This window comes from Copadichromis virginalis, linkage group LG10, assembly GCF_057382275.1.
Source record: "Copadichromis virginalis isolate Kocher_CV1m ecotype Utaka linkage group LG10, C_Virginalis_male_GT1.1, whole genome shotgun sequence".
Classification (NCBI taxonomy): Eukaryota; Metazoa; Chordata; class Actinopteri; order Cichliformes; family Cichlidae; genus Copadichromis; species Copadichromis virginalis.
This window is the reverse complement of record NC_140627.1, coordinates 34,354,387-34,376,987: the sequence shown is the minus strand read 5'-3', so window position 1 is coordinate 34,376,987 and position 22,601 is coordinate 34,354,387. Positions and strand designations below refer to the sequence as shown.

The window sequence follows — 22,601 nt, the reverse complement described above, 5'->3', positions numbered from 1 at the left end:
GCGCTTCCTTTTCATACTGGAAATATTTGTCTGCATACAAACAGCAGTTAGAAATGTTTTGAGCTCATTAAATCCATAATCAGCATCTGTTAGCGTCTCGCTCGCCTCCAGGTTGTGTGCTCGATCCTCTCTGTGGGCAACAGCAGTCGCCTGAATCTCACCTGGAGTCTTCTCGTGTCTGTAACAACAGCTCGTGTGGATCTGCGTCAAACCGCCGCAGATCTGTGCGCCGCAGTTTGTCAGTCTAATTAAACCATCAGGATCATCAGGACCATCAGAACCATCAGAACCATCAGGACCATCAGAACAATCAGGATCATCAGGATCATCAGAACTATCAGGACCATCAGAACCATCAAAACCATCAGAACCATCAGGATCATCAGAACCATCAGAACCATCAGGACCATCAGAACCATCAAAACCATCAGAACCATCAGGATCATCAGGATCATCAGAACTATCAGGACCATCAGAACCATCAAAACCATCAGAACCATCAGGATCATCAGAACCATCAGAACTATCAGGACCATCAGAACCATCAAAACCATCAGGATCATCAGAACCATCAGGACCATCAGAACAATCAGAACCATCAGAACCATCAGGATCATCAGGATCATCAGAACTATCAGGACCATCAGAACCATCAGAACCATCAGGATCATCAGGATCATCAGAACTATCAGGACCATCAGAACCATCAAAACCATCAGAACCATCAGGATCATCAGGATCATCAGAACTATCAGGACCATCAGAACAATCAGGACCATCAGGACCATCAGAACCATCAGAACCATCAGGATCATCAGAACCATCAGGACCATCAGGATCATCAGAACTATCAGGACCATCAGAACCATCAAAACCATCAGGATCATCAGAACCATCAGGACCATCAGGACCATCAGAACAATCAGGACCATCAGAACCATCAGAACCATCAGGATCATCAGAACTATCAGGACCATCAGGACCATCAGAACCATCAGGACCATCAGGATCATCAGAACCATCAGGACCATCAGAACCATCAGGATCATCAGAACCATCAGAACCATCAGGACCATCAGGACCATCAGAACAATCAGAACCATCAGAACCATCAAAATCATCAGGATCATCAGAACCATCAGGATCATCAGGACCATCAGAACCATCAAAACCATCAGGATCATCAGAACCATCAGAACCATCAGGATCATCAGGACCATCAGGACCATCAGGACCATCAAAACCATCAGGATCATCAGAACCATCAGAACTATCAGGACCATCAGAACCATCAGGACCATCAGAACAATCAGAACCATCAGGATCATCAGAACAATCAGGACCATCGGGATCATCAGAACCATCAGGATCATCAGAACCATCAGAACCATCAGGACCATCAGAACAATCAGGACTATCAGAACCATCAGGACCATCGGGATCATCAGAACCATCAGGATCATCAGAACCATCAGGACCATCAGAACCATGAGGATCATCAGAAGCTTCAACAAAGTCACCAGATCCTTTAAACCATGATCCGTCCATCCATGGATCCTGACCTGCACCCACCATCCCTCCTGGGCCTACAGGTGCAGGTCTGGATCCATGGATGGAGGAAGCAGGAAGCAGGGCTTCATTTGCACGGGGTGGACGAGCAAACATAATGGACTAAATATAAAGGAGCACATCTGGCTGAAGTGAGCACAACTGGTTTCATTGACCGCTTCGGTTTATGGCCTGATGCTGACTCTGGGCACCACCGAGGGGTTTCACTGCTTTTTGCTGAGCAGCTGTGTAAAGTGACCGGACCAGAGCCGGTTCCAGAGCTTGGTTTAATGGACCGGCACAATAAGGAACCATCCTCTATGAGCAGATTGGCCCTTTAAAAGGAAGAAGCTGCAGATAACAAGCTGTTCTCCAGAGCCTGAAACACAACATGCTAAATCAAACACATCAGAACGATGTTTGGTAGAGTGAAGCTCAGGCTGAGGGAGGTGAAGCTGCTGCTGCTCTTATTTTATTTCTGGCAGTGAAACAACTTGAGTGCGGTCTTCGTGTGATTCAGGGTTGTTACTCACCGAGCTCTCAGAGTGCTGACTGTAGACTTATCAATCCTACAGAGAGAGAGAGAGAGAGAGACACCGTTAACATGTGGTGCACTGAGCGCGCTCTGATAACAGCAGGAACGTTAGGACGTTGCCGAGGTGGAGGACGAGATTTCTATCTGCATTCTCTATTAACCTGAGTGAGGTGTGAGGTTCACAGCAATAAAACCTGTTTATTAAAGTGCTGCAGCGCCACCGAATCAGGCGTGTTTCTGTAATGACGGCTGAAGCGCAATAAAACAGCACAAACCAGCAGACGCATGAACCACTGGATGACTTCACAGAAAGTCATCCAGTGGTAGAAAGTGGGTTCCTGAGGCTACGTCCACACTAAGCCGTTTTGTTTAAAAACACCGTTTTGGCCTCCCGTCCACACTGAGGCGGCGTTTTCCTCAAGGAAAAACGCCGCGTTTTGGAAACGCTCTCGAAAAACAAATACATTTCAAAACGGAGCTGTCCCGTCGCAGTGTGGACACTCGAACACGCAGACTTTCTAAAACGATGACGCATTTTAGTCGTGTGATGCAGTCATGTGACCAATTAAACTAAGACAGCGGAGGGCGTTACACAGCAGTGGTTTTGATTGGTCTCAGCTTTGACAGCCCTGTTACAGATTAATATCAGTCTGTACGTGCTGCAGATTGCTTTCCTTCTAATTCTTTAATCCTCACTGGCTTTTGCGCATGTGCAGGACTGCAACGTAAGTGTTTTGGACCGTTTCAATGTGGACGCACAACTCTTTGAAAACGCTACTGTGGACGCGGAGCGTTTTCAGATGAAAACAGCGTTTTCAAATCTATTTGGGCTGGTGTGGACGTAGCCTGAGGCACAGAGGTTTTGACGTGACGTATAGGGACAGAACGGGACGTTTGTCTCTCTGTCACCGACTGCGTTTCCATAAGTTCGACCTGAATGGCTGAGCTCCTCAGCCTCTCTCTTTGCCCCACTGCGGGGTGACCCAGGGACTTGTTTGGGCTGAGCACGCCCCCTTTCACCGGGCTCGGTCTCCTGAGCACCACACACAGGTCTGACTGGAGGGTGGAGTCCAAACCACCCAGGGTGTGAAATAACCGCTGTTCATCAGTACCTGCATCACACCTCACTCACACGGTGTCCTTGGAAGTGCTGATGATAAAGCATCCAGACGCTGCAGAGACATGACTCATGTCTCATGCATGCTGTAACACAGGTCTATCTGTCATACACACCACAGCGCTCGTCACTGATAGACTCTGACATTAGAGCAGGCGACATGACCAAAAATATTTATCACGATATACGTTTGAAAATTTGCGATAACGATATAACTGATGATATAATTGACATGAGACAAAACACAACTCCACAACTTTATTAGTGCAAAAACCCATCAATGTATTTTCACTTAACCCTCCTGTTATGTTGGCTTGAAGGAGCACTGATTACGTTCCTGGTCAATTTAGATTTTTTTCGCTTTCTGTAGTGATGCAGATGACATGTGACATCTCTTCTGTTCTGGGTCAATCTGACCCGCAACATAACAGGAGGGTTAAACAAGCAGCTGTTTTTTTATCTGCATTAAAGTTATACAAAAATGTAACAGTGCAAATTCCTCGCTGACAGTTTAACCAAAAGGCATTTCCACTGGAAACTGGCCGACACATCCTCAGCATAACCATGTATAACATCCACAACACTTAAAAAGAGGTTAAACACACACAACACGGTAACATTATGTTGAAGCACAGCACGTATCACTCCGCGAGGCTCCGCCTACAATAGCCGCAATGCTCCAACAATCCATCAAGCGGTGCGGCTTCGTAGCTCAGCAAAGTCGTACTGAAACATGTGACAGATTTTTGAGCGCCGTGTACATAAAATCGTTTCGAGGTCAGTAAACACAACCAGAGTTCATACATAAGGCACACGGGGTTATAAGGGGCTCTGTCGACTTTCAGAAAAATCAAAGGATTGATTTTAAGTGCGCCGTATTTTCCAAACAACACGGTAATAACGACGGCCCGCTAGCATGCGCTACCAAAAATAGTGCTTTGTTGTGTATCTGACGGACGAAAGCTAAACCAGTTCCACACCAGTGAAGCTGCAGCATTTTTAGAAACCAGTTCTGGTTCATCTGTTTCATTCAACGATCCACTCTCGCTCTTCTCATTCTGCGTCGCCGCCATGTGCGTATGTAAACAAAGGCACTGCGCATGCGCGTTTTACCCAAATTCTATCGCCATATTTCATTTTCCTATCGTTGCCCAACATTACACCGGTATTACCATGAACAGTATGATAGAGCCCAGCCCTACCTGACACAGATGTTAGCAACCTCACTGTGACAGGAAACAGCCTGAAAACCACAAGTGAGAGTTAACAGGAGACACAGATCAGGTGACAAGTGTGGAGGAGAGGAGGAGAGGAAAGAAGGAAAGGAGAGGAGAGCGTGTGGTCGAGCAGAACTTTAAAAGCCTGAGTATGATGACTCTGAGAAAACTCCACTCCCACAGGCCATAAATAACTCATCCAACAACACACACACACACACACACACACACACACACACACACACACACACACACACACACACACACACAAAGATGGCCGACAGTAGAGAGTGCAGGCATGCTGCTTTATTTTAAAGCACAGGAAACAGTTGCCTGTGTGAGTGTTTGTGCGCGCGTGTGTGCGTGTCTCTGTGTGCGTGTGTGCGTGTGTGTGTTTGCGTGTTTGTGTGTGTTTGTGTGTTTGTTTGTCACCACTGCGCTGAACCAAACTCGTCCCTCCAACCCAACCTGGAAACAAAGCTGACATCGTTCAAACCTGCACTTCCTCCAGCGACCAGCAGAGGCTGCAGCAGCGACTCAGCCCCCCTCCACTCCCACTAACATGAGTTTGTTACACAAACAGCTGATTTCCTGCTTCAGTGAACAAACATGATTCAGCAGATTTCTCACTTTTATTGAGTTTTGCACTTTAAAATCGTCACGTTTAGAGTTCTTTGTTTGAAAATAAAATAATTACAAACTCCTCGAACAATAAAATGTCTTTGATGTCGCTTCAGTCTGACCATCACACTGCTCATCTGGGCTGTGACCTTTGACCTATCCGCTCTCAGACACTGAGTATGGAAACAGCGCTAACAGAGCGACCTAGAAGTCTGAACTAACACGTTAAACCAACATGGCGTCCTCACATAAAGGATAAAACATGTCGGCGTCTCGGGGTGAAGCTCCAGCAGCTGCTGCAGCCACAGGTTTGAGTCCTGTGACTGTTTGTGATGACAGCGACAGTCGAGCCATCAAAGAGAGAACGAGGGTGGAGCAGGATGGGCGGAGCATCCCGGGGTTTGATATAAACGCTCCTGCAGCCGCCCGAGGCCGGTCCTGCATTATTTAATAGTGCAACTCTATTAGTCGTCTTGGTCTAAATGCTGGAGGACAGAGGAACGACGAGGAGGCATGAGGTAATCTGTGAGGGCGTACCATCTGTTATTTTATTATGATGAGACAGAGAGGAAGGAAAGGAGGAGGTGGGGAAGGACAGGAGCTTTTCTTTTTATGTAAGGAAATCATGAGCTATAAAAGGATGAAGAAACAGAGATGGAGGAATCAAGAGTGCATGGAAGGAAACCACAAGGACAGATGGAAAGGAGGAGGTAAACAAAGAAGTAAACAAGGAAAGAAGGAAGCAAAAATGATGCATGAATGAAAGGAATGTGACATACATGAAGGAGGTATAGAAGGACACTGCAGGGAAAAGAAGGTTTGGAAGGATATAAGGACAAACGCAAGGAAAGGACAAAAGGAAGGAGGTATAGAACAAAATGAGGAGAAAGTGTTGAAGGAATTCAACTATTAAAAAAACTAGGAAAGGTATCGCCGAAGGAAACAAGGAAGCAATGAAAGAAGGTGGAAAAGAAGGGGGAAAAGGACACATGTCTGAAAGGACCCAAGGGAGCATAGGAGGAAATAACAACAGAATCAGGAAAGTGTGCAAGGGAAGGGAATATGGAAGCAATATGAAGGAAATGAGCACACAGGAATGTATTTAAGGGCATAAGGAAGTATGAATAATCCCAAAAAGATATTTAATGAAGTAAAGAAAACATAGAGGGAAGGAAAGAAGGACACATGAATGAAACTAGAACAAGGTCTAAAAGAAAACAAGGACAAACACAAGGAAAGGACAGGAAGGAAACATAGAAGGAAGCAACTAATTTGACCTGGAAGGAAGGGATAGAAGGACACAAGGCAATGAAGCAAGAAGACTCCAGGGAAGGAAGGAAGAAGGACAGGAAACACAGAAGTGGACAAGGAAGTATGAAAAGGAAGAAGTATATAGGGAGTGAAAGAAGGAAACATAAAAGGAAATAAGGACAAAAAGTTTTTAAGGACAGAAGGAGGTGTGAAAGGAAATAAAGGCACATGAATGAAAACAGAATCAGAGCAAGGAAACAAGGAAAGAAGGACGAAGAGAAGGAAAGTAGAAAAACAAAACAAGGATGTATAAAAGTAAAGAAGGGGATGTGGAAGGAAACAAGGAGACACAAACGAAAACAGCAACAGAAAAGAAGGAGGAGAGAGACCGAGGTCTGAGGAGAAGGAAGGATGAAACACCGAGGGGTAAAATGAGAGGAGGTCTGAAGAGGAGGTCTGAGGTGGGGAGGTCGGAGACGAGAAGGAGGTGTGAGGGGAGGAGGTGAATGATTGAAGAGCTTGTGTCCGAGTTTCCACTCGCTGTGAATTCTGGTCACAGACTCAGGCTGAGGTTCACTGAGGCGAGGACGAGAGGACGCAGAGCTGCTGCTGGTTTCCCCTCTGACCTTCACTCCTCCTCCTCCGACCTGCAGCGTTCATTAACCCCACAGACACAAATGATTCTCTCCTGTAAATATTTCACATTTTAGTGTCAAACACAGGCAGCTGTATGGAGGACCAACAGTGACCAATGAAACATGAGTTCTTATGTGAATGTTAATTAATGTTTAAGGAGCTTGCAAAGAAAAGCGTCTGGACTTCTTTAAGTTGCTTGAAGACGTTTCACCTCTCATCCGAGAAGCTTCTTCAGTTCTAAGGTCAAATGGTGGAGAGTCCCAGATATAAACCTAGTGGGAGTTTCCCCCCACAGAGGGACAAAGGACCCCCTGATGATCCTCTACCTAATCACATGGGCCACGGTGTGAAACTGGGTGTGGGTCACAATCAGACAGGGTTTCGGGTGAGCTCATTGTGAAACCTGGCCCCACCCTATCATGTGATGTCCTGAGGTCAGATGGCCCAGGATGTGAGTGGGCGTTAAGGCGTCTGGGGAGGGAACTCAAAACTGGATTATAGATGTCAGACAGTTGGTGTCGTAAACCAGCGCCTCTGTTACGACACCAACTTGGTACCCACACCCAGTTTCACACCTTGGTTTCCATAATTCCATGATGTATTTAATAATAACAATAAACCAATAAAAATAATAATAATATAACATTTTACATTTTGGATTTTTTTTTATTTAAACAGATATTCAAGAATTTATAATTTAATAATGTTTTTAATACCTAATTATTTTAATAATACCGATTAATAGTTGAAGTTTTTATATTATTGTGGTCTAATAATTAAAAAAAATGCCTTTGCCAAGATTTGACTTTTTCAGGCATTTATTACATACATTTAATATTTTATCATGACATACATTTATAAACATTACATATAAATAAATAAAACATTTCTTAAATAATTAATTTATAAAGTATATTACATAAATAATTTGAGTAAATAATAAACTTTTTACTTACATAATAAACTTTCTAACTCATTATTAATATTTAAATATTTCATACATATTTTGTTGTTTTGTATGTAATTAATAATATATAAATATTATTTATAATATAATGTAATATAATGTGTTTTGGGTCACATTTGTCGTAACCAAGGTTACGCTCTTCTCTGGTCCCAGCATGTGATTTAAGGTCTGTTCAGGGTTTTGGATCCAGATCTGTGTCATTAGCTTTAACCCTTTAAGACCTACCATAGAACCAAGTCCGCCAGAGCTTATATTATATTTTTACATGCCGTGGAGCCATTTTTGGGAGCATTTCAAGTTGATATACATCAATACAACCATTATAGCCCAGATTTTAATAATATGTCTGCATTAAGTGCATAGTAATTACATAAATTGCAAAAAAGTGCAATAACATATATTTTAACATATATTTCTAGTTAGAGAAATTTCAGAGGTTTATCCCTCAAAACTATAAATACAAAAAAGTTGCACAAAATAGTTTCCCACCACAGGAAATTTATTTTGAGTGTCTTCATAGTTTTATTTTTGAAATACACCAATTTTTATACACTGCAGGAAAAACGAAAATAAATATTATAATGCAAATTTGCAAAAAAGCAGCATGTGCATCAAAATTAACTATTTCCAGCAGTGCAATATGAGTCCTCAGCATCCCAGAAAAGACACAGAAAGTCATAAAGTCAAACATGACTTTTAAAAACACCAGTATAGGCTCATGAGGCCCTGATGGTAAAAAAAAAACTACATTTCTGCGAAAAATGACGTCACTTCCGGTTTCGGGCAGGTCATGGCGGACATGCAAAACTTCGCGCTGACGTCTATTCCAACGTAGGAAGTGTTACAAACAGCTGACCAGATCGGCAAAGCGTGTTTCTGGAATATTATGTTTTTGTTCCTGCAAGAGCTTTTTATGCAGTTTTTGCAAAGCTTTATGTGGAAGGAAACTGTGACCGAGGACAAGCTGATGGCATCAGATGTAAGTACAACTCCTCCGGTTTCATATGCAAAAAAATTATTGCGCTAGCTCACGTGGTTGCAGAGCTACCGGGATTTAAAAATAGTTACGCAAAACAGAGCGTTCCCGCTCCGACCGGCTCTAAAGGGTTAATGCTCCATGTGAAACTTTTACATTTCCAGTCACTGTTTCTTTAAATCTAAAATAAGTAACGAGGTGCTGTGAATATATTTGTGTATAAACTGTGAAATAGAAAATAAATAAGCAGCTTTTAAAATACTTTATTGTTATTTTTGGACTCTGGCAGAGGAGCTTTGAATGTTGTAGCCCATCAGTTTAGCCGCTCTGAAACAAGCTGCTCTGATTGGCCGATTCCAGGAAGCGTGCAGAGGGGCAGACGAGGCATGCATGCACTCACTTCAGGACCTCTGATGATGAAATGACCCATTTTTTGAACTGGATCCTATAAAGCCTGATTCCTTCAGAGTGACCACTTTTTGTTTCAGGTGATGATCGCACGCAGAGGTCAAAGACATGGAACGCGTCAGCTGAGAGTTTAACTACAAAACCACCAACAAGAAGAAGAAGAAAGAAGCAGCTGGGACATCGAATATCAGATTTTCTCATTAAAGAAGGAAAATGTTGCATCTTCATGCACTGTGTGGATGAAGGTGCATAGCTGATAACAGACATGTATTATGTGTTTGCTGTGCTGGGTGTGAGCACGCTGTCCTCTTTGGTGCCGCAGAACAAATGAAGCTGACGAGAAGACAGAAAACGCCTGCAGAGCTAAACTGTCCTTTGGATTCGTCCGAACGCAGAAAGTTGCTGATTAACTCGCCGTCGGTCGACTGGAAACACAGACGACACAGAAAAGCGTCTCACGCTCACAAAGAACGAACTCGCAGAGCCCCGACAACTTTCCCACCAACGTCCATTCAAAAAAGGTCCCATTTTAACTTCGTTAACGTTCAGCTTCCCTCGCCTGATCTAAACAACATTCACAATCCCTCCACGTGAATGTAACAATTTGACTTCACAGCTGATGATGTCAGTGTGATGTCATTCCTTGCAGCTCGAGCTGGAGATGAACTCAAAAACCCGGAGAAAGTGTGCCGGACAGAGCTGCTGAGACCATTCAGCCATTCATCAAAGGGCGAGCACTCTTACCATCCGAAGCCTCCGAACGACACGCTCCTCTTCCTCCTCAGCATGGTGCCTCGCTCGCCCTCCTCCTCTTTGTCTCTCTTTTCTTCTTATTGTGTCTGGGTTTTCCTCCCTCCCTCTCTCTCCCTCTTTGTACCTCTGCCTCCCTCTCCCTCCGCTGTCGCTCTAACTCCTCATCTCTCCTCCTATAAATACTCTCCTCTCTGTCAGACACTCCCGCCGCCTCCCTCTCCTTTTTCCTCCTCCTGTCGGTAACGCTGCTCTCTCGTCTTCCTCTCCCACTTCACTTCACAGCACAGAGCCAGCAGAGAGAGAGAGCGAGGGTAGAGAGACATAGAGGGATAGCAGGAGGAGGTTTACAGGGAGTACCCGCTCTCTGCCAGCCTGATGGAGAGGAGCTGAAAACTTATCATCCATAATAAATGGACATAAATGGATGGAAGCACGTGTCGGTTTACGGGACCTGCTATTATGCAACACGGCTGCAGCTGACGGCAGTTTTTACTCTCATCTGTGAATCCATCAGTTTTAGGAAAACATCACAAAGGAAAAAGAACGAGGAAGGATTTTTAATCAGGAGGGCTTCAGGCGTACCAAGGTTAACAAACACACAGCAGCGCGGAAACCTCGCACACGTTCCTAAATGACCACCTTTGAAACTTTCTCTTCCCATTGTTGATTCACTCAGTGTAGGAAAGTCTGCACTCACTGTCTACTGCACACAAATCCACACCTTCACGTCAGTCTGAAGGCGTAACACTTATGTCTTATTGGAGGTTACGACCCTCCCACTAAAGAAAGCCACGCCCCGCTGTTATTGATTGGCTGGCATGGGAGGATCATCAGCCAATGCTGCTCAGCTGTGCCGTCCACTCGACCTGATGTCACTGTGATGTTTGTGTACTGCTCAGGTCAAACCCGAAGGAGCCGGTTGGGGTGTTCTGGGCGTGTCCGCCTGGGACGAGGCCTCGGGGCAGTTCCTGTCAGTACCACATGTTTGTCTCAGAGGTTCAGCCGCACAGGTCCACGCGCACGCAGTGAAACGGACACTGGCTCATTAAAGCTACGGTTCCTCTGATGGCCCATCCTACACTGTGGCAGTTCTAGAGCTCATACGTGCAAATGAGCACTGACCCTCCAGGTGTGCGAGCATTTGTCCCATCCAACGCCCTTTGAGGGCTCTCGATAACCTCGACCTGAATGTCTGGCCTGTCAGCTGTCAGTGGGACATGCCTGCCGTGGTGACCAGGCTAACGGGGAAACAAGGCTCGATTCTTCGGGTCTGTGGGTCAGGAGGCAGAGCAGCTCATCTAATAACTGGAAGGTTGGGGGTTTGATCCCTGAACGCCCAACGCTGAACCCCAGTTTGCTCTCCGACGCAGCCATCAGAGTGAATGTTCAAAAGCACTTTGGCATTGACAGCAGGGCGTCTGTTGTATAAAGGGAATCAGTCCACGTGCCGATGTTCATATGAAGTTTGGACTCCGCCGCCGCGGACAGCCAAGTTAAAAATCTGTGAACCTTTAACTGCTCCGATCATCGCACTGGTCTAAGATGAAGGATTAAGCTTTGTGTATCTTCCTGCTCGTTTGGCCGGATTCTCCATTAACAGCTTTACTTTGTCCTCTGAGTTCGTCTGTCCAGCCAAGCCTGTCTGTTTAAGGTGTCTTATTTCATTAGGGTTTTTAAAAAAAATAAGAATCTGTTATTTATTTATTTTCACAGTAAATGACTTGTTGTTCCCCCATGGTACTCCCACAGCTCTCATTGGACCAGGAAACCAGTCCCCAGGAGTGTCTTATACTCGTTTCATTACTAAAAACTCTGAACTGGACTCTTCTCAGAGTGTGTCCTGATTTAAAGCAGACTTTGACTCATCACTGAAAGGACAGACAGGTTTTAACCCTTTAAAGCCGGTCAGCGGAAAATGTAGTTTTTTACCTTCAAGGCCCTTATAAGCCTATACTGGTGTCCTTAAAAGTCATGTTTGACTTTATAACTTTCTGTGTCGTTTCAGGGATGCTTAGAACTTAAATCACACTGCTGGAAATAGTTTATTTTGATGCACATGCTGTTTGTTTGTTTTTTTTGCAAATTTGCATTATAATACTTATTTTAGTTTTTCCTGCAGTATATAATTGGTGTATCTCAACAATAAAACTATGAAGACACTCAAAATAAATTTCTCGTGGTTGGAAACTATTTTGTGCAACTTTTTTGTATTTACAGTTTTGAGGGATAAACCGCTGAAAAACCTCTAACTAGCAATATATGGAAAAAACAAAACAAAAACGATTTTCAATTTTTTTGTAGTTTATTGCACTTTTTTTTTTGCAATTTATGTAGTTACTATGCACTTAATGCATACATATTATTATAATTTGGGCTATAACAGTTATATTGATGTATAGTAACTTGAAATGCTCCCACAAATGGCACTACAGCATGTAAAAATATAAAGATAAGCTCTAGCGGACTTGGTTCTACGGTAGGTGTTACAGGGTTAAACTGCACTTTCTGCAAACGTTACCAGCTGAGCTGCTGAAAATGTTCCAGCAGTGATGCAAAGGCACATTTTACACATTTAACTGTTTCTTTAGCTCATAACCAGCTGAGAACGTGTCAGGCTGACATCTTTGTCAATCTTCTCCCGATTCACCTGTCGTGTCTCATCTGAACATGCTTTGACGTCAGACTCTGGCCGTCTGACCTCGGTGATCCTGATGCATGCGTGCAGCCCGGCTAAACTGCATGTAAACACACGCAGAGGCTGCGAGTGTAAAGGCGGTTAATGTATTACCGTGCTGACAGTAGAGCGAACGTTTGTGTGGCAACAAGAGAAAAAGCTCAGTCACTGCTACGATGATTCAGAGGTCGCAGATCAAAATGTAAATGAAGACGCAGCAGCGCAGCGTTCAGAGGGGTTCCTCTAATTTTGGAGTCCTCAGGTTTAATTCTCCATGAAAACCCTCCAGCAGCTGAATACATTTACATCACATTACCACCAATGAAAAGCACCGTTTACACTGCAGAGCTGGAACCAGTTTGTGCACACAAAGCTATTTATAAAACCATATTTTTCATTTTGCACGATGAAGGAGGAATATGATGGAGTCATGCATGTAGCTTAGGTAATTCAATTCATTTCATGAATCTACCCAGTATAATATGACCCTTGAGAGACACAATCTCACACACAGCACAACAAATGTATTAAGAAGAAATATACAAGTACAACCAACATTTATGAGCCGCAAAAGTCATCGTGGAAGAGCCGTGCCGGTAACACGCTGAGCGTTTGGAGCCTGCAGGACATTTAACATCAGTCTGAAGTCAGTCGCCGGAGCAGGCCACACTGAGGAAACTCTGCACTCAAGTTTCAACTTACAAGTACAAATTTTGACCCAATTTTTCTTCCTTTCAGCTGATTGGTCAATGTCATGTCAATCACAAATTTAAATATCCAATCAGAGAACAGATGGGTTTGGCTGTCGAAGGGGCGCTCTTTTGAGCTGTAGGTCATGGAAGAATAAATGCCCTTTCACGTCTCTTATCGCTTAACCGTGAGAGGAGATAAAATCAGAGAGATACATGTTTTGAAACGACAAGGATCAGGTGGATCTAGTACACGTAGAGCGGCCGCTACTAAACGATATACAAGCAGAGCTCAGCAGCCAGCGCAACAAATTCTGGATCCTTTGCTCTTAGTTAGCGGCGAGCACAGCGCATGCGTCCGATGTGAAAAGGCCTGCATAGTGTGACTCATAGCAGCTGTCCCGGGTCAACCCTGATTTTGTGTTAAAGTAACACTAAAGTAATAATGGTGTTTCTGAACACTGGTATACCACAACTGCAGAGGCGGAGCCAGACATCTGAAACACCCGGGGCTTAGCCCAAAAGGGTAGTATGCATGTGGGATTTTTTTTTCCCCTTGGGGGGGGGGGGGGGGGGGGGGGGGTTAGAAATGACTGAAAGATTAATTGGCTCTGTTTTGAGTTTTGTTCAAAAAAGAATGACTTCATAGAGGGAAAAATATATATCACATGTGCAGGACACCTTAGACTAGTTTTTAATTAAGCAGCGAGGCAGAACAAAGTCGGGCTGTATCAAGACACGAGGACTAAACCCCGATTCAACCAGACCCAGAACTGATCCAGAATTAAAACAGGACTACAACAGTTCAAAATCAGGACTACTGAGGACTTAACCAAGACAGAACCAGAATCTGAACTAGATGATAGCAGCACTAAAAACCATCATAGACCTGCACTACACTTATTTTTTAATTCTACCAAAGTACAATATTTAGATTGAGAAAAGTTTATATAATTATTTAGCCTTGTTGTGCAAACAAGCTGCAGAACTTAATAAATATAGAATTTGAAAAATAACAAACCTAAAAAGAAACACGAGGTACGAGATACATGAGGACCTGTGATACGGTGATACTTTTGGCAAACAACCATGTGACTAACAGGTGTGTCTCACCTGCTCTTGTTCCCTCTCTGTGCTGACAATCATCAAATCTACAGTTGAAACCAGATATTTACTCTTCAGATAAAAACACTTTTTTAATTGTAACATCAAATCAGACTAAATATTTATTTTTTTTTAGATAAATATAAAAACATATTTGTTAACTTTAAGAGTAAAGAGAGAAACTATCTGTATTTCTTAATTGTAAATGGCACCAAATTGTATTCAAACTGAGCCACACTTATGGAGCTCCACAGTTCTGTTCCTGCTGTTTTGTTGACATCTCTTGATGTTCCCATGTCACAGAAACAGGCTCTGTGTTTTGCCTTATATGCATCCACAGCTGTGCCACCAGTTTACTCACATGGACTCTACGAACCAATCAGAAGCTTCTTCAGCTCAGAATGGAATCGTCTGGAGTTTTCTTATTAATTAACAAACTTAGTGTACATGTACTCCTACATTTGATGAAAGTGATGATAAATAGAAGCTCTGTCTCTCTTTATTCTGACATTTAACTGATTCAAAATATATTTCAATATTTATCTAAAACAAAAGTTTACTCTAAATTGATGTTGTGCAGTAAAAATGTTTTATGTTTTCTCCATAAAGTGTAAATATCTGGTTATAAATGTGAATATCCTGCTGTGTACTGAAACCCCTCTTGTTTTGCATAGAAATATACTGAACAACATACAAAGCATAATATATAAAATAACATTTACCTGAGTTTTTTCTTTGAAAGAAGCCTCTAATGTCCATTCTTATGTTTCAGTACATAACTGAAACCGATTTAGTCGGGAGGGTAAGAACTGAAAATATGAAATAAACACACGTAAGCTAAGACTCTCTATAGAAACAGCTGTTGTTGTTGTTCGGCTTTTCATTTCGCCATTTGTTGATTCACTTGAAGAGCGAGTAACGTAATATTGGTCAAGTGATCAGTTTGATATCAATCTTTCGTGATGCACCGTCATATTTACATTATTTGTACGGTACAAATGATTTGCTTTGGTACCTGGTCAAACTTAAGCTCTCCTTAGTATGGCTGGCTCCGTTTCTCCAACAGCGCACTCACGGGCAGCAGCTGCCCCGCCCCCTCGCTCAGTCGCTTAGTGCCTGAGCTCGGATTATACCAATATCAGGGGGGATTCACGCACAGTCATAAATTCCCACAGTGTGCACTATGTGCTTCGAATATTGTGTGTACTTTTTGTTTTATACAGTTGTCAGCCAGGCATCTAACTATGAAAAAATTACACTACAAAAGACCCCGGGCCTCTGACAAAACAACCCGGGCTTAAGCCCAGTAAGCCACGCTCCGCCTCTGCACAACTGTATCCTTTCAACGGCTACCAAAAGTTAAAGGACCTAGCTTGTATGAGCCTTATGAGATATTTACCTAAAGATCCTCCAGCGTCAAACTCTATTACCCTTCCATGACCTGCAGCTCAGTAAAGCATCCCTCTGACAGCCAAACCCATCTGTCCTCTGATTGGAAACCTCGAAGCACAGGCCAAGGGGGCGGTGTGGCAGCAATTTTTCACACCAGCCTATTAATCAACCAAAGACCCAGACAGACTTTTAATTCATTTGAAAGCCTTATGCTCAGCCTCGTCCACCCCAGCTGTGAAACACTTACTTGTTATCATCTATCGTCCACCTGGGCCTTACACAGAGTTTCTGTCTGATTTCTCAGACTTTATATCTAATTTAGTTCTGAGCTCAGATAAAATAATTATTGTGGGTGATTTTAACATCCATGTAGATGCTAAAAATGACAGCCTCAACATGGCATTTAATCTGTTATTAGACTCAATTGGTTTCTCTCAAAATGTAAAAGAACCCACCCACCACTTTAATCACACTCTAGATCTTGTTTTAACATATGGCATAGAAACTGAACATTTAACAGTGTTTCCTGAAAACCCTCTCCTGTCTGATCATTTCCTGATAACATTTACATTTACAATAATTGATTACACAGCAGTGGAGAGTAGACTTTATCACAGTAGATGTCTTTCTGAAAACGCTGTAACTAAGTTTAAGAATATAATCCACCCACTGTTATCACCTTCAATGCCCTGTACCAACACAGAGCAGAGCAGCTATCTGAACGCTACCCCAACAGAGGTCGATTATCTTGTTAATAATTTCACCTCCTCACTACGTACGACTCTGGATACTGTAGCTCCTGTGAAAACTAAGGTCTCTAATCAGAAGTACCTGACTCCGTGGTATAATTCTCAAACACGTAGCCTAAAGCAGATGACTCGTAATCTGGAGAGGAAATGGCATGTCACAAATTTAGAGGATCATCATTTAGCCTGGAGAAATAGTTTGCTGCTTTATAAGAAAGCCCTCCGCAAAGCCAGAACATCTTACTATTCATCACTGATTGAAGTAAATAAGAACAACCCCAGGTTTCTCTTCAGCTCTGTAGCCAGGCTGACAAACAATCAGAGCTCTGTTGAGCCAACCATCCCTTTAACGTTAACTAGTAATGACTTCATGAACTTCTTCACAAATAACATTTTTATCATTAGAGAAAAAATTACCAGTAATCATCCCACAGATGTAATATTATCTACAGCTACTCTTAGTACCATTGATGTTAAGTTAGACTTTTTCTCCAATTGATCTTTCTGAGTTAACTTCAATAATTACTTCCTCCAAACCATCAACGTGTCTTTTAGACCCCATTCCTACAAAACTGCTCAAAGAAGTCCTGCCATTAATTAATGCTTCGATCTTAAATATGATCAACCTATCTCTAATGATCGGCTATGTACCACAGGCCTTCAAGCTAGCTGTAGTTAAACCTTTACTCAAAAAGCATCTCTAGACCCAGCAGTCTTAGCTAATTATAGGCCAATCTCCAACCTTCCTTTCATATCAAACATCCTTGAAAGAGTAGTTGTCAAACAGCTAACAGATCATCTGCAGAGGTTTATTTGAAGAGTTTCAGTCAGGTTTCAGAGCTCATCACAGCACAGAAACAGCTTTAGTGAAGGTTACAAATGATCTTCTTATGGCCTCTGACAGTGGACTCATCTCTGTGCTTGTCCTGCTAGACCTCAGTGCAGCGTTCGATACTGTCGACCATAATATCCTATTAGAGCGATTAGAACATGCTGTAGGTATTACAGGTACTGCGCTGCAGTGGTTTGTATCATATCTATCTAATAGACTCCAGTTCGTGCATGTAAATGGAGAGTCCTCTGTAATGTATGTTTGCACTGATTGCCGATCACGCTTCAACTGAGTCGTCCTCGGTCAGAAGGAATGGTACTCCACAGTGATGTAGTTCAAATAACTTTAATAAGGAGGTGGCAGATGACATCAACAGGATGTACAGCGTTGGTAGGGAGGCATTACAGTATTCACATGCAGGTAAAGGGGGTGTGAGTGTGTATATGGGTGTGTGTGGTCATCTGTAAACAGGAAGAACAAACATTTGTATTAACCACTATAGATAGCAGTGTACCCCTTCTACAGTACTGTGGGTTTCCAGCGTAATGTTATACAATCTGCCATAACCTCATGGCCACTAGATGGCACCCTAAGACCATAAATGAATTTCTGGCTCGTATACATTGGCAAACCAGACCTCTGCAGATTACAACGCTTCAGAGAATAAACATAGTAAATAGTTACATCCACCTACAACCACAATGCTTGACAGTAAGTCGTATATGGAATGAAATATGGGCTGAACACAAGGCTGCCTGTAGTAGGCCAAAAAACGCATCTTAGCAATAGCAACGGGACTAGCTTCTTACGTACCAAATTACACAGATGAAGTCAAACAAGCATCACTCTCATCTTACAATACTCACATGGTAAGCACGCACACAGTATTAACTCACACAGGAATGCAAATAAATACATTACTCCTCCGACACACCTCTCATCTGTGCAGAACTGCGCTGAACACATTCCCAACCGGAAGTACAGATACCGAGGTGCATCATGGGTAACGTAGTATAAAACAGTTACAATGAACAAGCGGACTTTTAACATCCTCTTCACACACTGAGGTTAATTATGGAGTTCCACAGGGTTCAGTGCTAGGACCAATTCTGTTTACATTATACATGCTTCCCTTAGGCAGCATCATTAGAAGGCATAGCATACATTTACACTGCTATGCTGATGACACCCAGCTCTATCTGTCCATGAAGCCAGATAACACACACCAATTAGTTAAACTGCAGGAATGTCTTAAAGACATAAAGACCTGGATGGCCGCTAACTTTCTGCTTCTTAATTCAGATCAAACTGAGGTTATTGTACTCGGCCCTGAAAAGCTTAGAAATATGGTATCTAACCAGATTCTTACTCTGGATGGCATTACCTTGGCCTCCAGTAACACTGTGAGGAACCTTGGAGTCATGTTTGACCAGGACATGTCCTTCAACGCACATATTAAACAAATATGTAAGACTGCTTTCTTCCATTTGTGCAACATCTCTAAAGTTAGAAATATCCTGTCTCAGAGTGACGCTGAAAAACTAGTTCATGCATTTATTACTTCCAGGCTGGACGACTGTAATTCATTATTATCAGGAAGTCCAAAAAACTCGCTGAAAAGCCTTCAGCTGATCCAAAATGCTGCAGCAAGAGTCCTGACAGGGACTAGAAAGAGAGCAGATTTCTCCTGTTTTGGCTTCCTGTTAAATCCAGAATTCAAAATCCTGCTCCTCACATACAAGGTCTTAAATAATCAGGCCCCATCTTATCTTAATGACCTTGTAGTACCATATCAGCCTATTAGAGCACTTCGCTCTCGCTCTGCAGGCCTACTTGTTGTTCCTAGAGTATTTAAAAGTAGAATGGGAGGCAGAGCCTTCAGTTTTCAGGCCCCTCTTCTATGGAACCAGCTTCCAGTTTGGATTCAGGAGACAGACACTATCTCTACTTTCAAGATTAGGCTTCAAACTTTCCTTTTTGCTAAAGCATATACAGTGGAGCAAAAAAGTATTTAGTCAGCCACCGATTGTGCAAGTTCCCCCACCTAAAATGATGACAGAGGTCAGTAATTTGCACCAGAGGTACACTTCAACTGTGAGAGACAGAATGTGAAATAAAAATCCATGAATCCACATGGTAGGATTTGTAAAGAATTTATTGGTAAATCAGGGTGGAAAATAAGTATTTGGTCAATAACAAAAATACAACTCAATACTTTGTAACATAACCTTTGTTGGCAATAACAGAGGTCAAACGTTTACTATAGGTCTTTACCAGGTTTGCACACACAGTAGCTGGTATTTTGGCCCATTCCTCCATGCAGATCTTCTCGAGAGCAGTGATGTTTTGGGGCTGTCGCCGAGCAACACGGACTTTCAACTCCCGCCACAGATTTTCTATGGGGTTGAGGTCTGGAGACTGGCTAGGCCACTCCAGGACTTTCAAATGCTTCTTACGGAGCCACTCCTTTGTTGCCCGGGCGGTGTGTTTTGGATCATTGTCATGTTGGAAGACCCAGCCTCGTTTCATCTTCAAAGTTCTCACTGATGGAAGGAGGTTTTGGCTCAAAATCTCACGATACATGGCCCCATTCATTCTGTCCTTAACACGGATCAGTCGTCCTGTCCCCTCGGCAGAAAAACAGCCCCATAGCATGATGTTTCCACCCCCATGCTTCACAGTAGGTATGGTGTTCTTGGGATGCAACTCAGTATTCTTCTTCCTCCAAACACGACGAGTTGAGTTTATACCAAAAAGTTCTACTTTGGTTTCATCTGACCACATGACATTCTCCCAATCCTCTGCTGTATCATCCATGTGCTCTCTGGCAAACTTCAGACGGGCCTGGACATGCACTGGCTTCAGCAGCGGAACACGTCTGGCACTGCGGGATTTGATTCCCTGCCGTTGTAGTGTGTTACTGATGGTGACCTTTGTTACTTTGGTCCCAGCTCTCCTTGAGGAGACTGCCGTTATGATTTGCTGCTGTATAAATAAAATTGATTTGATGCAGTGAGAGTCAGTTTCAGATGATTCCAGGAGGATGGAGCTGCTACCGTGAGCTCCGTTTCTAAATGTAGTGCAAACTTCCAGGACAGGCAGAACAAAGACCGTAATTTCCCAGGCCCCGACAGCAAAGCAAGAGCAGACAAGCACACAGCTGAAAATGGTTTGTCATAAATATCAATCAAAGGGCTCTGAGAACAAGTCCTCAAAAATCTGGAGCCCTGACTGAGACACCAGAGAGTCTGTTAGTCACGTCCAGCATAAAGACAAAGGTCAGAGCAGTCCGAGAGTCACAGCCCTCCCGTACAGAGATGGATGGATTTGATGCGGTGGACAGACACGAGCTCAGAGAAGCAAAAAAGGTTTAAGTAAAAACAACTTCCTTTCTTTGCTGTTAGTGTCTAATTAAGTGTGACAGGGCTCATGTGAGCTAACAGCAGCCTCAGGTTTGCAAACACTGTGTGAGGTCCCAGGACTGGAGTGTTTCCCAGCTCAGACACACCATCCACCATCACAGCCACACATTCAGCCAGTTTAGGAGCAGTAATTAACCAGTCAGCTCACAGAAAGGCTCAGCTGACCGCTGCACCGACCTCGTCTCGGCCCTCGTCTGCATTTTCGCCTTACTGAGGAGGCAGCCACACTGACGCTTTTTAGGAAACCCTGCCCCCTGGTGGTGAAAGCGTTTGTTACAGTTACACCTGTCCGTTACTTTCAGTTTAAAATAAAGGATTTTACAGAAAAGCTGCTAATAAACATATAAAAACACATGTCATATCCTAACAACAATGCTTATGTCTTCATGTCGCAGCAGGGCTGGATGTATTCTCATATTTAGACTCCAGTCTAAGAGTTCAAACCCCGAAGATCCAGCACGGCGTCTTTCATTAGAGCCTCTGCCTCAAGTCTGTGACACAGGCTGCATGAAGGTTAACGCTGGAGGCGTGGACAAATCACGTGATGGGGATGCAGCAGCTTCCTGGCAGCCTGGCAGGGTCGAACTCTGAGCATACTTGTGGAGCTGTGAGATACCTGACCTCTGCCAGCAGGCCTCGTGATGCTGAGAGCAGGCTGAACATTATCTCCCAAACCTGACCTCACCTGAACCGAGGCTTCACCTTACAATTTCATGAATTTCATCACAGCTGCCTGCCAAAAGGGAGGAGTTCTGTCCTTACAGCAGGAGTAGACAACATGTTCACAACACCATGAAGGCTCCTTATCCCAGAGGAAACACAGCTTCACCTCGGTTTGGTGGTATTAGGTGAAAATCATCCTGTCTGTGGTCGTCACACTTACATAAACGCACACTCAGCTTCTCTGTTGCTGTCTGGACCTCAGTTACACGTTCATGCTGTTCTTCTCCATCAGACAAGCAGCAGGAAACATAAAGAAGATCAGACTGAAGGAAAGTGACATCTGACCAATACCCAAAGGTCGAAGCTGTGAGCTGTGATGCTCGTCCTCTAAAAGTCCCCATGGAGGTTTAGGTTCTGCTTACAAGAAGTTCTTCTGTTCAGTAAGTCGCTTTCCTGGCAAACCATTCATCAGAACACTCAAAGAGTCAACAGCTTAATATTAATCAAACTGAGGAACGTAGCAGATGAGAGCAGACAGGGTTGGGTTATTGCTCCACCTGGCCAAGGCTGCATCCATCCAAATAACTCAAAGAGAGAAATACCCAGTTCTAGTCACAGAGATCTGCAGCTGAAGTGTTCCTCTCCCACAATCTAACAGTTGGTAGATTGAAACCATCCTGTGCTTATAGTTCCAGTACAGAGAGATGGAAAAATACAAGGACGATGGAAGACCTGCCCCAACTGCTCTGACTGCTGGGAGAAGAAAATAAAGAAGAAAAGGTCCTTCAAAGAAAAGCTGTTGGTGTAACAGGTGTGAAATAACTCCAAACTGACGAGCCTTTGCTCTTTGCTGCTTCTGTGCTACACTAGCTCTCTTGCTAGCATGTGCTCTCTGTGGAAGGTGTTGTTGCTGTAGCAGCCGCCTTCAGCTGAAGAATAAGTGGCCCTCATGTGTGGCTACAGCAAATAAGGAGTTTAAAAGAAGAAGCATCATCATCACACAGATGAGTCTGGTGTACTTTGAAATGACTTTGATGACTTTGAAACATT

General features: G+C 43.4%; 1 protein-coding gene across 4 annotated transcripts in view; it reads right to left on the bottom strand.

Moving 5' to 3' along the window:
* LOC146700931 (rap1 GTPase-activating protein 2-like) overlaps positions 1–10,274 on the bottom strand; it is a 43,568-nt gene extending 33,294 nt beyond the window's left edge. For 3 of the 4 annotated variants that reach the window (XM_085471172.1, XM_085471173.1, XM_085471174.1), the window contains exons 1-2: positions 10,021–10,269; positions 2,082–2,117 (exon numbers count right to left, since the gene is read on the bottom strand). In XM_085471172.1, coding sequence (XP_085327298.1) covers positions 2,082–2,117; positions 10,021–10,064 — 80 coding nt within the window. In that variant the 5' untranslated portion in view covers positions 10,065–10,269. Of the gene's footprint in view, positions 1–2,081; positions 2,118–10,020 lie in introns of all 4 variants that reach the window. The other variant, XM_085471176.1, reaches the window with a different exon arrangement.
* Positions 10,275–22,601: the final 12,327 nt, after the last annotated feature.